Below are 15,060 nucleotides of genomic sequence, written 5' to 3'. Positions count from 1 at the left end.
GCCTTTTCTACTGACCCGTAAAACTGAGCTTCATCAGTCTGGGTACTTGGCTGTCCGAGTCACTCCCCCGTCAGAAACAGCTGGGAGCCTGTCTGGGTTCTGCACCGCAGGCCTAGGATGAGTGATAAGCCATTCCCCTTTGCTCTCTGAGTCCTTCTCAGGGCTGAAAATGACTGATACACAGGAAGGATAAAAGCAAGCGAACCGAGCTCACAAATGCCTGCTTTATCACCTGCTTCTTTGTGTCTCTAAGATGTAAACATTCATTAAATATTAGATATGGAAACTCATGCTCAGATTAGAGAAAGGAAGGTTGTTACATAAGTCTCTGTCCTCCTCCAGAACTGCCCTAGACGAGTGACACAATGTCAGTTCTCTCATCTCTCAAATAAACTAATGAAAGATGCCAGTTAAATAGGAATTTCTGAAGTCACCTTAAGCCTATGCATTATTCCACACTTTAGGTAGAAGAAAATTCTTTAGGTAGAAAACTCAAACTGAACTGCTATTATGATTTAAAGAAAAAAAAATAGACATGAGACACCTTCCAGCTTCTGCCTCACAGACATTTAACTTGTCAAAACAAATGATGTATCTCTGGAACTAGACTACCTGTGTTCAAATCCTGGCTCCCAGGACTACAAGCTGTATAGCCTTGGGCAGGTCATCTAAGCACTCTAGGTAGAATGGGACAAGGACGGTTTCTTCCTCAGAGCATTGCTGGGATGTTCGAGTGTGTTATCAAAGCACCCAGCTGAGAGCCTGGGCAGAGTAAGTATCAGTCAGTGATAGCCAGCCGGGCACGGTCAGCAGACGGGGGCAATCTGAGGCTGCCCAGGCTTTGCTGCGATGGATTCCTTTCCATGCAATAACGAGTCCCATGCTGTTTTTCCTCACTGTAGGTCAGTGCAGCTGAACGGCCAGCCCTTAGTGATGGTGGACGATGGGACCCTCCCAGAACTGAAGCCCCGCCCCCTGCGGGCCGGCCGGACATTGGTCATCCCTCCAGTCACCATGGGCTTTTATGTGGTCAAGAATGTCAACGCTTTGGCCTGCCGCTACCGATAAACCCCCTCACACTCACAAGTCACCAGCAGGCCTGCTGGACTGCTTTCCACTCTGCTGCCCTAATGGTATCAGTATTTTTCAGGCATCTTCTGAGCAACAAACCAGTCTCTGCCGCCCCATCCTGCTGGAATCAACACTAACTTGCTCTCCAAAGAGACAAATACCCTAGCATGAGCTTAGCCTACGTAGGTCACTTCTACCCCAAAGGAAAATGTAGACCTCATAAGCACGAAGGTATGTGTGTAGAGCTGTATGCACCCTTGTACATGCCCCATGAGAACAAGCTGACAGTGCACTTCCAGGACAAATGAAATAACTCCCCACAATCCCGGTCACATAGCAAAATAACTACAGACCTTAGCCTGTGGCTGCTGCCCTCGGCAGACGATGAGGAAGGAAAAAAACCCGGTGGACATTTGAGAGCCCAATCCCCCCTAACTCCTTTCCTTTGTCTGTTCCCTGCTGTTGCCCTGGGTTTCGTATCACCTCTCCTCCCAGAGGGGAGCAAGTGGGTGAGTCAGTGCCGGCCTGCTGGGCAAGCTGTTAATGTAATTTCCTGGCTGATGTATGAGTGTGTGCATCTGGGTTTCTGACAGTGGCATAAATCACTAGCTATTCCTCTGGGAAGCGGGTGCTTCAAAAGTAAAATTGCAATCATACTCCAGATTTTGTAAGAAGGTTCTATTCCTCTGTGAATCCAGCTTCCCCCAGGGTTGGAATGGAAGTCAGGTGACAGTGTTCACTGAGTGGACAGCAATGTATTAGGCAGCACAGGAAGCAGTCATCATCTGTCATGCGGCTGCGAGGGAGGGAGCTTTAGTACAGAGAAAGCACACCCAACCACCAAACACGGACACACACACACACACACACACACACACACGTGTCCCTCGACTGAACAAAGCAAATAATTAGACCTACCTCAATTGTGAGAGAATATTAAGGGCTTGATAGGGTAAGCCCTTAATGGTTTGGTTGACCAAAACCATTTTAAAAAAAGGTATAAATCAAAGGTCATCACAACTGTAAGACACAACTGAATCTAACCTTTCTGCTTCTTCCCAAGTATCTGAGTGCTCTCAATGGCTTGTACTAGGCAGAAATCTAATGTGCTCATGAAAGATGACCAGGTCCGTGCTCTCCCAGACCAGCTTATCTGAGCATAGAACTAAGCTTTCAGTTCGCCATGTTGGGGAAGGGGGATCTGGAGACTGAGGTCTGATGGGGAAACTGTGGAATGGGAGGTGGGAGGCCCCCGAGTTGGGCAGGGGGGAGTGGAGTGGTTTAAAGTTCACGATGAGGACCCTCTGTATGATTCAAGAGGTTTGTGTGGGTCTTTGCAAACAAGCTGCAACTGAAATGACTTTCTTTTCTGTGGATATGATTTTCTTTTGCAGGATAAATGGCACAAAGGATGCTTTTTTTTAAGGAGGAGATATTAAACAATGTCACAGGGTTCCAGTAGAGAGAGATACAACTTCTGCTGATGTGAAAGGTTAGAAATGGAGGAGAGGGGCAAGGTGGCTGAGGCCAGAGGCCAGGGAGACTGCCTAAGGAGGAGTTAAGGAGCAGGGCCAGGTCTGCAGAGTGAGTGATAAGGAAGATTAGACGGGAGCAGGGAGGGACTCAGCGTGCAGAACTGGGAATTTGGGAGAGGGAAACCAACAGGCTCATTTCACACGACAGGAAGAGAGTGGAGTCAGTTTTGACCTAAGCTTCTTATTAGGTAGAGGAGGAACAGCACCAGGAGGTGTGGAGTGGGAAAGGGGGAGACCGAGGACCGGGCTGGCCTCGCTCAGTGGTGGCTCAGCCTGGAAGCAGCTGCAGAGAGAGCAGCAGACCCTGGCACATCCCCGCAAGGCTGCCCAGAGGGGGCCTCGTCTCCGGAAGCAGGCCTCTCCCACTGAGGCTTCAGATCTGGGAGAGAGGGAAGTGCCAAGACTGGGGGTAGAAAGGCAGGGAAGAAGCAGCAGAGGAAAGTGAAGAAGAGAAGGGAAAAGAGAAACAAGAGACAAAGAGGTTGTTTCCCCCAATTTTAAAAACTTTGTGCAGATAGCAAAGTCTCTTCTATATACTGGTACGGCTGCAGGCCCCTCATAATAACGGGGGTAACCAGAGGTCCCCGCAGGCTGGCCCTGGGCTAGTTTGCTTTACGTATGTAGCCTCCCCTCAGGGAGTTACTATTCTTAGCTCCATTTTTCCTATGAGGCCTGGAGAGGGTCTGTAACTTGCTCAGGGTCATCCAGGGGAATGGGTTGCTGAGATCAGAACAGTCCAGAGCCTGTTCATTTAACCGCCCAGCTCAGTGGCTGCCCAGTTCACAGACTCACCTCTTTACCTCTTCATAGGTTCTGCTAATTCAGTACACCCAGGACCTCCGGAGCTCCACTCAAACACACTTTCTCTAAATAAGTGTTGACTCTTCACTAAGCCTCTAGACTTGCAGAATATAGGCAGTCCCTGCTTCTTTTGTCTTTATATCTTAAATACTGCTCCTAAGAGGTTTAAGTTTTGGGTTTTGGTTTGGGTTTTTTTTTTCTTTTTTAATTAATAAAAAGGGAGGAGGGAATCAATGAAATTTATCTTGGGAGTCCTACAATTCTAACTTTGCAACTGCCTCATGGAAGAAGTATTTACATTGTTCAAAGGATACCGAGAAACTCACTATAACATCACATTCTGTAAGGATTTTAGTACAGGGCATCTGTCCTGGCTTTCTCATTTAGGGGTGAGGGGTAATTACAAAGTCAGTAGGGATCCCCCCTTATAAGGGACTGTCCTACCACACTCCCCCCAAAAGACAGCTTGTGGCCAAACTCAGCATCACGCTGCATGTCAGGGGAGCAGTTTGCCAGGCTGGGCCCCAGGACAAAAGAGCTCATCAGCCAGCTTCCCCCACAACAGATTTTTCCTCCCAAAACAAGACATGGCCAAGATAGTCTTAAGACTTAAGAGCCACTTTATTTTAAACCAAAGAATGTGCTTGCACAAATGCTTCTTTGAAAGCATACTAATGTACAATGAGAAGTTTGTGCCTTTTGTTGAGATGGTTTTCTGCTCTCCCTGCCTCTAGGAATGATTTTCTTTCTCCTTTCTGATTGCAAAGGCTCAGAACAAATGCTCATTGTTATTTGAAGAGAAAGTCTCAATCTTCCAGTGCCCTGAAAAAGCTGCAAGTGTGGGATATTAGCATTATCCCCAGCTGGAGACAAGCTTGAAAACACCAGACCTGGGCTACATTGAGCCTAAGGCTGGGGACTCCCAGAACCACAAAGGCCCACTTGCCCTCCGTAGTCCCTGCCCCTCCCCATCTGTTGGGCAGTCCCTGGGCAGATGAGTCCCAGCCCTGTACCCTCCAACGGGGCAGAGGTTGTGAGCAGATTCTGCCTGAGAGGCCGCCCCCACCACTCTCGGCACCAGGGACCCTCAACGGTGGGGAGGACCCAGCAGGACTGAACTGCTGGGTAGCCATGTGGTCCAGGCCAGGCCCAGCATCTGCAGGTGGGCCCTGCTGCCTGCACTCAAGGCCCCTGCGTTTGGGATGGATGCAGCTGCAGGATTCACTGTGGAAATGCAGTGAGAGCTTTACTTCTGAAAACAAAACAGGAAGTGTTTCATCTCTGCAAAAGCCAAGGCAAACCAGGTGGGTCACTCGGACAATAAAAACACTGGGACAAAGAAGGACTTTAAAATTTTGAAATATCAATAGAGCAAACAAAAGTAATAAAGATATGGCTTGGAGAAGGCAAGGGAAGGGGGGCATAAACACTTCTCCCTCTCCCCAACCTCAACACCACTGCCCCAGCCTGAACACTGCCCATTGCTCTTTTCCACACCTTCTCTCCAGTTCCACAGCCCCACCTCTGCCAGCCACTCTATTCCCCAACCCAGAGCCCAGGGAAATCCACTGTACTGAAAGGGAATTAAGTTTTGATTGTAGAATAGTTCACAATCTTTTTCTTAAGATGCACCAGAATTGCAAATAAGATAGTAAGGAGGACTCAAAGAGAAACAGTTATTATAAAGCCCAAGAGCATTAGAATGACTGCCTCTGAGTTCCACCAACAGTTTCTGTAACTGCCTTCCTATGCCCTGTCCTGGTGGTGGTGACTAGTTGGGGTGTTTGGAAGAACCAGAGTGGCATAACTAGAACTTGAACCCAGATCTGTCAGAGTCCAAATTCTGCTCTCATTGCACTGGGCTCACTCTTGCTGGACTGGTTGTGGCCAACTTCCTGTCACCTCTGCTGCCCACAGCTAGCTTTCGTGAGGTCCTGGGTGTGTCTACACAGAACCCTAGTGGTGCCTTCGCCCAGGAGAGGTGATCTCAGGGTTTGGAGGAACTGACCAGTAGCTCTGACGAGCAGTGAGTCGGGCTGTGACCAGCCTTAGCTGTAGAATTTTGAATCCAGGCTCACCTTGGCCTACCAGGGGCCCTCCGGGTCTGCTACTCTCCTACGTTTGTCTGGAGAACAATTTAAAGGGCCACTCCTACCGCTACCACTCACCATAGGTGATGACTTTTGGTATTTCAAAGTCCCAGAGATCAGCACCCACACAGGCACTGCCTCTGAGCACTGCTCCTCCTCCCCCACCACCCAGAGCTTTGGAAATTTCTCTTCACCCTCCCAGACTAAGTAACAAATCCATTAACTACTGCCCTAGGGGTAGTATTTGCAAGTATCACTGTAAAGCAGGAAAGCCACAATACAGCAAACTGCTTCCACATCCATTTCCTTCTAAACAGCAGAGCAACCCCAGGGGCCCTGGGAGCATCTGGGGGAGCCGACCAAGCTCCACCTGACTGGCTCGAGAGTAAACCCCATTGTCCTGTGCGCCCAGCAGCGAAAAGGGGGGGCCCTTCTTTGTAGCCCACGTCAGGCACATTACTCTTCTAATTATTATTCATGAAAATAGTCTCGGATTCTTTTTCAAGTTGTAAATGTTACATAATAAATTATATTTGGGGAAGAAGCAAAAAGAAACCTTAGTTTTATTCATCTGGAAATTGGCAAAATGAGTGCAGGAACACCTCCCAGGGAAATGTTCTCTGTGCAGGGGATTTTAACAGGTATTAATATTTTCTTCCAGGGAACGGATTATATTAAGGTTTATATGAGCCTGGTGATGGCAGAGAGTTTGGGTCCCTGAGGTAGTTCATATTTTGAGGTAATGCTCTGTAAGTAATAAAATGTGGATACTCTAACTTTCTGTTCTCAGGGTGTTCTGTGGGGAGAGGGAGGCCGCTATTGTCCACACGACACCTCGACCTGAAGACTGATTGCCTGATGAACTAATATACGCTAGGGATCTTTGATTTCACGGTGTGCTATGCTCTCTCTCTACTCTCTTCCCCACAAGTGTTGCTTCAAGTACTCCAAGTGGAAATTCAATTTTATTATTCAAATTAGATGTCACTATGCTAAAGTAACCGTCAGCTGCAATACCAGGTAAACACTAGTATCTCAATGGCTAAACACAATCCAAGTTTATTTCTTGCTAACAGATCATGTAAAGTTCAGTTGGTGATAATGGATAAGGTAGGCAGTGCTTCTCTTCTATGTAGTCCTTTAGGGATCCAGACTGATGTAGGCTCTCTGCCATCTTCAGCACTTGGCCTCCAAGGTTGCTATGGCATCAACATGCAGTTGCCAGACAAGGAAAGCAAGTATGCAGATCATATGGGAGTATTTTAGGGGCCTAACCTGGCATAAATTCCTTCCCTTCAATTCCTTTGGCCCTAAGTCAGTCACATGGTCCCATCAAATGCTGGGGATCTAGGAAATGAAGTCCCTGGCTGGGCAGCCACTTCCCAACAACAATTATATTTCCTTCCTATAGATTGAATGTCTGTGTCCCCCCAAAATTCACATGCTGAAACCTAATCCCCAACATGATAGTAGTTGAAGGTAGGGCCTCTGGGAAGTGATTAGGTCATGAAGGTGGAGCCCTCATGAATGGGATTATAAAAGAGACCCCAGAGGGCTCCTCTGCCCCTTCCACCACGTGAGGACTTTTCCAAAAGGACATATCCTATGATCCAGAAAACATGTTCTCATCAGACACTGAATCTGCCGGAGCCTTGACCTTGGACTTCCCAGCCTCCAGAACTGTGAGGAATAAATTTCTGTTGTTTATAAGCCACCCAGTCTATGGTATTTTTGTTATAGCAGCCTGAATGGACTAAGACATTCATGAAAAAGGAGCACAAAACTTCGATGGACAGCTAGGAGACCAGAGAATGAGCCAACGTTATTGGGTCCCTCCAGTTGATTTGCCATCAAGTGAGTGTTACACACTATATGTGGTGATATCTAAATTCAAAGGATTTTTTTTTTTTTAGCATACTTCATAATGACCTACAGGAGCTTTCTTCTCCATCTCTCCCATTCCTTAAGTCCCACCTCTCCTAGTACCTGGCTGATTTTTAGCAGAAAATAATTTCTGTGTTGTTCCACTGCTATCCAGTTAGGCTGTACCTAGCACTAGACACTGTGCCCTCTACTAGACACATCAAAAATATCATTTAAAGCCTCAAATAGCAAAGTGGGTTAATGGTTCACTGGAGAATCATAGGGGCCTCAGCTATTGACCAAATGGGTGAGTTCCCATACCTGCAGATCACAAAAACACTATCCCACTGATTGAATCCATCCGAGGAGAGCAGGTAATTGAAGGAGACTGCTCTGACCAAGAGACCTTGATTCCAGTCCCAGCCCTCCACCAACTAACGGTGAGACGTCAGACAAGTCACTCAGCCTCTCTGGACTTAAACGTCCCCATCTGTAAAATGAGGACTTTGGATTAAGTGAAATCTAGGGTCACCTAAAACTACCCATTGTCCATCTATGTTAGATGGTCCCTGTTCCAGGTGCTATTGCTATTGTCTTCCTATTTCTTCCTCATATATAACATGTATGTTTTATATATATAGATAGATAGATAGATAGATAGATAGATAGATAGATAGATAGATAGATATAGATATAGATATAATCAACTCATATATATCTTTTTGAGAGGTTTCAAAGTTAGCCTTAAAGTTTTTGGCGCTATTTCTACATGAATGCAATGTGCTTTTCAGGATGCATGCATGTGAAATTCAACACAAACAACACATTTTGATGGTGGTTTCTTTTTTTCTAGAGATAATGTCATGATTTTTCTTTGAGTTCATGACGTGACTCCTTCCATCCAAGTTCTTCCAAGCAGTGATTTAGTGCAAATTTAATGTAGATGAAGCATGCCCCAAGGTACATTCACCTTGTTATTAGTTTTTGAAAGAAACAGACTGACCTCACTTTTGAGAAGTTAGTTAAATCAAACCTTAAGACACATACATGGGATTACTACAAAAGCATCTGATGTAGCATAGTAGAATTTTATCATGTGTGTACCTAATGTCCTGGAATTCAACTAATTACAGGTGGAGGCAGGCAGTAGGAGATGGGAAATTGGAGGGACAATGAAAAGAAAGATGGGGGGAGCAAAAGAATTAATAATCACAAAAATGCTAAGGGAGATGCAGGAAAGAACAAAGAGCAACATAAAGGGTAAACATGTAGGAAAGTCTAAATAAATATAAAACAATAATAGTAATGTCTCATGAGATTTAATATATAGAGAGAATTTAAAATGCATTACAGCAATAGCATACATATTGAAAGCAGGTAAATGGAAAGTATTCTAACGTCCTTCCATTTCTGAGGAAGAGGTAAAAGTACCAATTTATATTAAACTTTGATAAGTCAAGGATGCATGTTTTAACCTCTAGGGTAACCACTAAAAGGATATTAAAAGAGTGCATTACTTCTAACTGAATGGTAGGGGGTGGGTGGAATCATAATAAAAAATAGTTGATCTAAAAGAAAGCAAGAAAGAAGAGAAAGACAACAAAGAACAAGTGGGACTAATAGAAAGCAAATAGTAAGATGATGAATTTAAACACACATTTATTTGTAGTGTTATTGTCAATAGAACAAATGCTCCAATTAAAAGAAAAAGATTTTCAGATGAAATAAAAAGAAACAAAGTCCAACTAAATGCTGTTTCAAAAAAACATCTAAAATATAAGAAGGTAAAAAGGATTAAGGAAAAGCTATGTCATGCAACGAAAGCTAATTAGCTACACTGATATGAAACAACAAATGCTTTTGTAAAACAAAAAGCAGTGTTAATAATAGAAAGGGATATTTCATAAAGAAGGAAATTTAACAGTAAAAATTCTAAATTTGCATGTACCTTATGAAGTACCCTATATGTAAAGCAAAACCTCACAGAAATAAAAGGAGAAATAGGCAAATTCACAATTATAATAGGAGATTTTTAACATACTTCTCTCAGAAAATACAATAAACAAATTTCACCTAAGTAATATATATATAGACCAGCAGAGCCAACAAATGAATACAGAGCATTTTTTTCAAGGGCATGTGGAAATACTTACAAAACTTGACTATATGCTGTGACATAAAAAAAGTTTCAAAAAACTTCAAAGAATGATAACATATAAAGTATTTCTCTGACAACAGTGAAATACAGGTGGAAATATTTTTAAAAAGACAACTGGAATATCTACCTATGCTTGGAAATTAAGAAACAGACCTGTAAATAATCCATGTATCAAAAAAAAATCAGAAATCACAATAAAAAGTAGAAAATATTTCAAATTCAATGAAAAATACTACATATCAAAATTTGCAAGAACTCCCAACTTCTGGTAATTAACATTATTTTATCAGACTGACCCTTTTGCCAACAGCAATTCTAAACTGCTGACAAGATACAAAAAAACAAAAAACCACACACACACACACACACACACACACACACACACACACACACACACAGCTCTTTGAAGGCAATAGCAAACAGCTGAACAGCTAAAAGCAGGCAGAAACTACAGGAGACATGACCCTTGAATGACAGGAATCAAACAGGGTAAGAACCACATTTATCTGGCTTTTCCCCTGAAGGAATTCCCCGAGTTCACAACAAAAAGGGGATTGAGATCAAGCAGAAAGCAGCTGTGTATTGGACTGTGGAGTAAGAGACTGGTTTTCAGGAATGACAGAGCAGCTAAAAATGAAAGGGGGTAGAAAAAGGAGAAATAATGGGAGAAGCCAACAAAGCCGGTACCAAGTGCCCTCAAATATTTGGCTGACCTCTGAACTATGTATGCACAGAGTGAGACTCCAAAAACCCTGGTAGAAAGAAAGAGCCGGAAGGCTGAGAGAGCAGCAGAGATATAAACTGCTGCCTAGTGGGAGAGAGTTTGAGTTCAGGTTCTACCAAGTTAGAGGAGCTTGGTAAACACTTCAGACTTCCCACTGAAACCCCAAAAAGGCCACACCTTTACACTAAGGATAACACCCTCTTAGGATTAAGGAAGAAAACGAAATACATCCACTCTAACAAAGCCAAAAATCAAGCCTCCACAATCAAAATGAACTACCATTAATTCAACTGCCACCTAGAACAAAACCCAGCACTTCAGTGGAAGACAACAGAATCCAGAGTCTTTTCAATGCATCACTTACAATGTCCAGTATAAAATATAAAAATTAATAGACTCACAAAGAAGCAGGAATATGTGACTCACCATCAGTAATAGTGTCATGTTGAGCTATACTGAAACCTGAGGCAAAAGGAAAAATCAGAAATAATGATCATGTTTATGTTTAAAATTTTGATATTTTATTTATCATGGATTTTTACAGGAATTTTGATTTTAAAAACATTAATTCATATAGTATTTATCTTAATTACTAAGTTTTTTGACATCCCTTTAAATTTTGCATTCAAGGTAAATATCTCATTCTCACCCAGTCCTAGTCCTGAAGCCAACAAAGGATAGAAAACAGAATCATAAAAATACTCAATACATTTCTTGAAAAGGCATTAAAAAGATGAAAGAAGGAACAAAGAAAAGACAGGACAAATAGAAAACAAATAGCAAGATAACAGACTGATAAACTTAAACCAAACCATAATCACATTATAGGTAAGTTGTCTTAACATACAATCTGACAATTTAGTCTGGCAGAGATTGTCAGTCCGCATAAAAAATTAGATCCAACTACATGCTGCCTACCAAAAAATGCACTATAAATATGAAGACAGAAGTAGGTTAAATATAAAAGAATGGAAAATTACATATGTAGGGGAGGTAAAATTTCTCCTCAACCCTCTTAGGATTTCTGGCTAGGACTGACATAAAACAGATTAATAGGAGAAAAGCATACAAGTTTTATTTAGTAATTTTTCACATGTGCATGGGAGCTCCCACGAGAAAAATGAAGACCCAGAGAAGTGGCAGGGCCTAAGTGCGTATATACTAGGTTCAACAAATTGCGGCAATTGTGGAAACGTAAACTGTTTGGGGAGACTAAAGAAAGATAAGAATTATTTTAACGAAGTCTATTTGTACAGATTTCTCTCTGCCTGGACTCCTCATCTCTGGTAATAAGAATGTTTCTTTTCTCATGGTATAAGGAGGGTATCTTTCACGTGGGAGTTTCACGCCTGCTTTCAGAAGGAAAAGGGAAGGTCAGAGCACCCTTCTTGCATGCAGCTGCTGTTTTTTCAAGTGCCTTTAGCTCAAAATAATCAATATACCAAAGTGGCATGTTTTGGGGTGGCGTGTCCTGAACTCCTTCACGTGCCATGTTAACACTAATCAGAAGAAAGCTGTAGTAGCTATACTATTCTCAGACAAAGTAGATTTAGTGGAATAAATATTGCCAAAGATTAAAAGATAATTTCATAATGGTATGGGGTTAATACACTGAGAGAACATAACAATAATAAATGTTTATGCATCAAAATAATATGAGCTTCAAAATAATATGAAGCAAAAGATGACATAACTATAAGGAGAAGCAGACAAATCCACAATTATGATTAGAGAGTTCAATACCACTCTCTAAATATTTGATGTAATAACTTCACAGAAAACCATTAAGGATATAGAAGACTTGAATACTGCCATCAACCAACTTAACTTAATTGACACTTATAGATCCCTCAACCCAACAAAAGAAGAATCCATATTCTTTTCAAGTACATATGGAACATTCGCCAAGATAGAACATATCCTAGACCATCAATAAATGTAAAAGTATTCAAATCACACAAAGCATATTCTCTGACCAAATGGAATTGAAATAGAAACCAATAACAGAAAGATACATGGAAATCCTCTGAATGTCTGGAAATTAATAACACACTTCCAAATAACTCATGGGTCAAAACAATCAAAACAAAAGTTAGAAAGCATTTTGAACTAATTAAAAATGAAAAGACAACACATCAAAAGTTGTGGGTGCTGAGAAGCAGTACCTTGGGGGAAATTTATAGCAGTAAACTCCTTTGTTAGAAAAGACAAGAAGTCTCAAATCAATGGGTCAGTTTCTACCTCAAGAAACTATAAAAAAAAAAAAGAGCAAATTAAAACCAAAGTAAACAGAAGAAAAGAAAGAGTAAATATCAGTGCAGAAATTGGTGAAATAAAAACCAGGCAACCAATGAAAACTGTTGAAACCAACAGCTGTTTCTTTGAGAAAATCAGTAAAATCCTTGGTGTGACCTGAATCCCTCTAAATTTATTGAACAGAATAGAGTCCAGAAATATATCCACACATATATGGTCAATTGATTTGAGGCAAATGTGTCAAAGTAATTCAGTGATGAAGAGATACTTTTTCAGCAAATGGTGTTAGAAAAACCGCACGTCTATACGCAAAAAAAAAAAATCTGAACCCTTCTCTCACACCACCTACAAAAATCAACTCAAAGTGGATCACCAACCTAAACGCAAATCTTAAAACTATAAAACTTCTGGAAGAAAACACAAGATAAAATCTTTGTGACCCTGGCTTAGGTGAAGACTTTTTATCAATAGACAATACACAAAGAAGCACAAAGATTTCTGTTCTTCAAAAGTCAGCATAAAGAGAATGAAAAGACAAAGCCACAGACTGGCAAAAATAATAAAATAATAATAATGCAAAACAGATATCTGATAAAGAATTTGTATCTAAATACATAAAGAAACCATATAAATTAGAAGAAGAAAAACGATGCAATTTAAAAACGGGCAAATGATTTGAATGCTTTACCAGAGAAGAGATACAGATGGCATATAAGCACATGAAAAGTTCAACATCATTAGTCCATTTTCCATTTTCCAGGAAAAGGGAAATTAAAACCACAATGAGATGCCACTATATACCTACCTGAATGGCTAAAGTTAGAAAAGGACAATATCCAGTGCTAAGGAGGCTACAGAGCAGCTAAAACTCTCAGTATTGCTAGAGGGAATGTAAAATCGTTCATGCACTTTAGAAAACAGTTCAGCAGTATAATATAAACTTAAACATACACTTACCATACAGCCCAGCCACCCCACTCCTAGGTGTTTACCTAAGTGAAATAAAAATTTATGTTGACACCAAAGCCTGGACATAATTACAAATAGATAAACTGAATTACATCAAAATTGAAAACTTTTGTGCTACAAGTGATACCATTAAGAAAGTGAAAAGACAAACCACATAACGGGAGGACATTTTTGCAAATCTTATATCTAAAAAGGGACTTGTATGCATAATATATAACAAACACGACTCGATAATAAAAAGACAATTAATTTTAAAACAGGCAAAGAATCTGCATAAACATTTCCCCAAGAAAATGGTCAAAAATCACATGAAAAGATGTTGAACATCATTAGTCTCAGTATCAAATCAAAATCATAATGAGCTATCACTTCACACCCACTAGGATGGCTAAATTATAATAGACAATAACAAGTGTTGGTGAAGATGTGGGGAAACTAGGACGTTGATGTTGCTGGCAGGAATGAAAACTACTAGTAACAGAAGTGAGTACGTAAACAGCAGCATATCCATTTGTTGGAATTTATTCAACCACTGAAATTCATGCTCAGGAAATGTTTGACACAGAGAAACATGGTGAGTGAAAATAGCAGGGTAAAGAGTGCACAGCCAGAATGATCTCAACTGTGGGCTGCAGAGAGCCTGCAGAGGGGCTGTGTGCTGTAGATGGGGAGCTGGAAGGTCTGGGGCTTAAGGTGGGCTGGGAGGGGGTGGGCGGTGAAGGGGGGGGTGGAGAGTGATATTCGCTTTGTCTGCAGGTGGTGGAGGCATTAATTATTGGCCCCTGCCTTGCCCCAGGTGGCGCTCAAACTGCTGTACCCCAGCCAGTCCTCGAAATTCATCCCCTGCTGGGCTGTGCTCAAAGCTCGCAGGTGGCACCAGGGCACTAACGGGTGGCTTGGGTGGGAATTTCATCCCTTCCATTATCTTCATCAGCTCCCCCCACCTTCAGCCACTACAAAAACACATACAATTTAAGAGACTAGCAGACACAGGTTCAAAACAAAGACCCTGATGTGCACCCCCATCCCCCAAAATGGATTGAGAACCCTTATAAAGAAAGTCCAGCGTTGGTACTCTGGGGGTAACTGCGTCCTTCTGCAGGTTGCGTCCCCTCCCAAGGAACTCAGGGAAACCGGTCACAAAAGGGCAGCTCCCACCCAGAACTGCAGCTCAGCAAGAAAAGCCAGAGGGTGGGGAAGAGCCCAGCGGGGCGCCGGGAGACCTGCGTTCGGATCCTAACTCGGCCCCTCAGCAAGTTATTTCTTCTCTCTGGGCGTCAGTTTCCTCTTCTGTAAATGGAGACTTTCCTAGTACCTCGGTGGGGAGTGGCTTGAGCTGAGGCAGGTTGCAGGGCCGGACGCAGCAGGTGCCTCTGACGGCTGCCTGCGAAGTCCCCCACACTGTGGGCCTCGGTTCCCCCCTTGTTGACGGGAGGAATGTGGCCACCGCCCGGCAGGAGTCAAAGCGCAGGAGTCAGGGCTCGCTGGGCCCGGCCGCCGAGCGGAAGCAAACCGAACACCAGGCAGAGGCGTAAGCCAGGCAGGGGCGGGGCGGGCTTCCAGTCCCTCCCCGGGGCGGTCACGTGGGCGGTC

At 42.7% G+C, this 15,060-nt stretch overlaps 1 protein-coding gene and 1 long non-coding RNA gene across 4 annotated transcripts in view; one reads left to right on the top strand and one right to left on the bottom strand.

The window, feature by feature from the left end:
- HPSE2 (heparanase 2 (inactive)) overlaps nucleotides 1–1,068 on the top strand; it is a 626,583-nt gene extending 625,515 nt beyond the window's left edge. For all 3 annotated transcript variants that reach the window (XM_068549005.1, XM_068549004.1, XM_068549003.1), the window contains one exon: nucleotides 903–1,068. In XM_068549005.1, coding sequence (XP_068405106.1) covers nucleotides 903–1,068 — 166 coding nt within the window. The remainder of the gene's footprint in view (nucleotides 1–902) is intronic.
- Nucleotides 1,069–10,668: 9,600 nt separating this feature from the next.
- On the bottom strand, nucleotides 10,669–14,940 carry LOC137767757 (uncharacterized). Its single transcript, XR_011074564.1, has 3 exons — nucleotides 14,783–14,940; nucleotides 13,456–13,490; nucleotides 10,669–10,704 (listed from the first exon to the last, which is right to left on the bottom strand). It is a non-coding gene; the product is annotated as an uncharacterized lncRNA (long non-coding RNA).
- Between the last annotated feature and the right edge of the window lie 120 nt (nucleotides 14,941–15,060).

Source organism: Eschrichtius robustus, chromosome 7, assembly GCF_028021215.1.
Source record: "Eschrichtius robustus isolate mEscRob2 chromosome 7, mEscRob2.pri, whole genome shotgun sequence".
Taxonomy (NCBI): domain Eukaryota; kingdom Metazoa; phylum Chordata; class Mammalia; order Artiodactyla; family Eschrichtiidae; genus Eschrichtius; species Eschrichtius robustus.
Note: the sequence above shows the minus strand (reverse complement) of the source record. Positions and strands in the feature narration are given on the sequence as shown.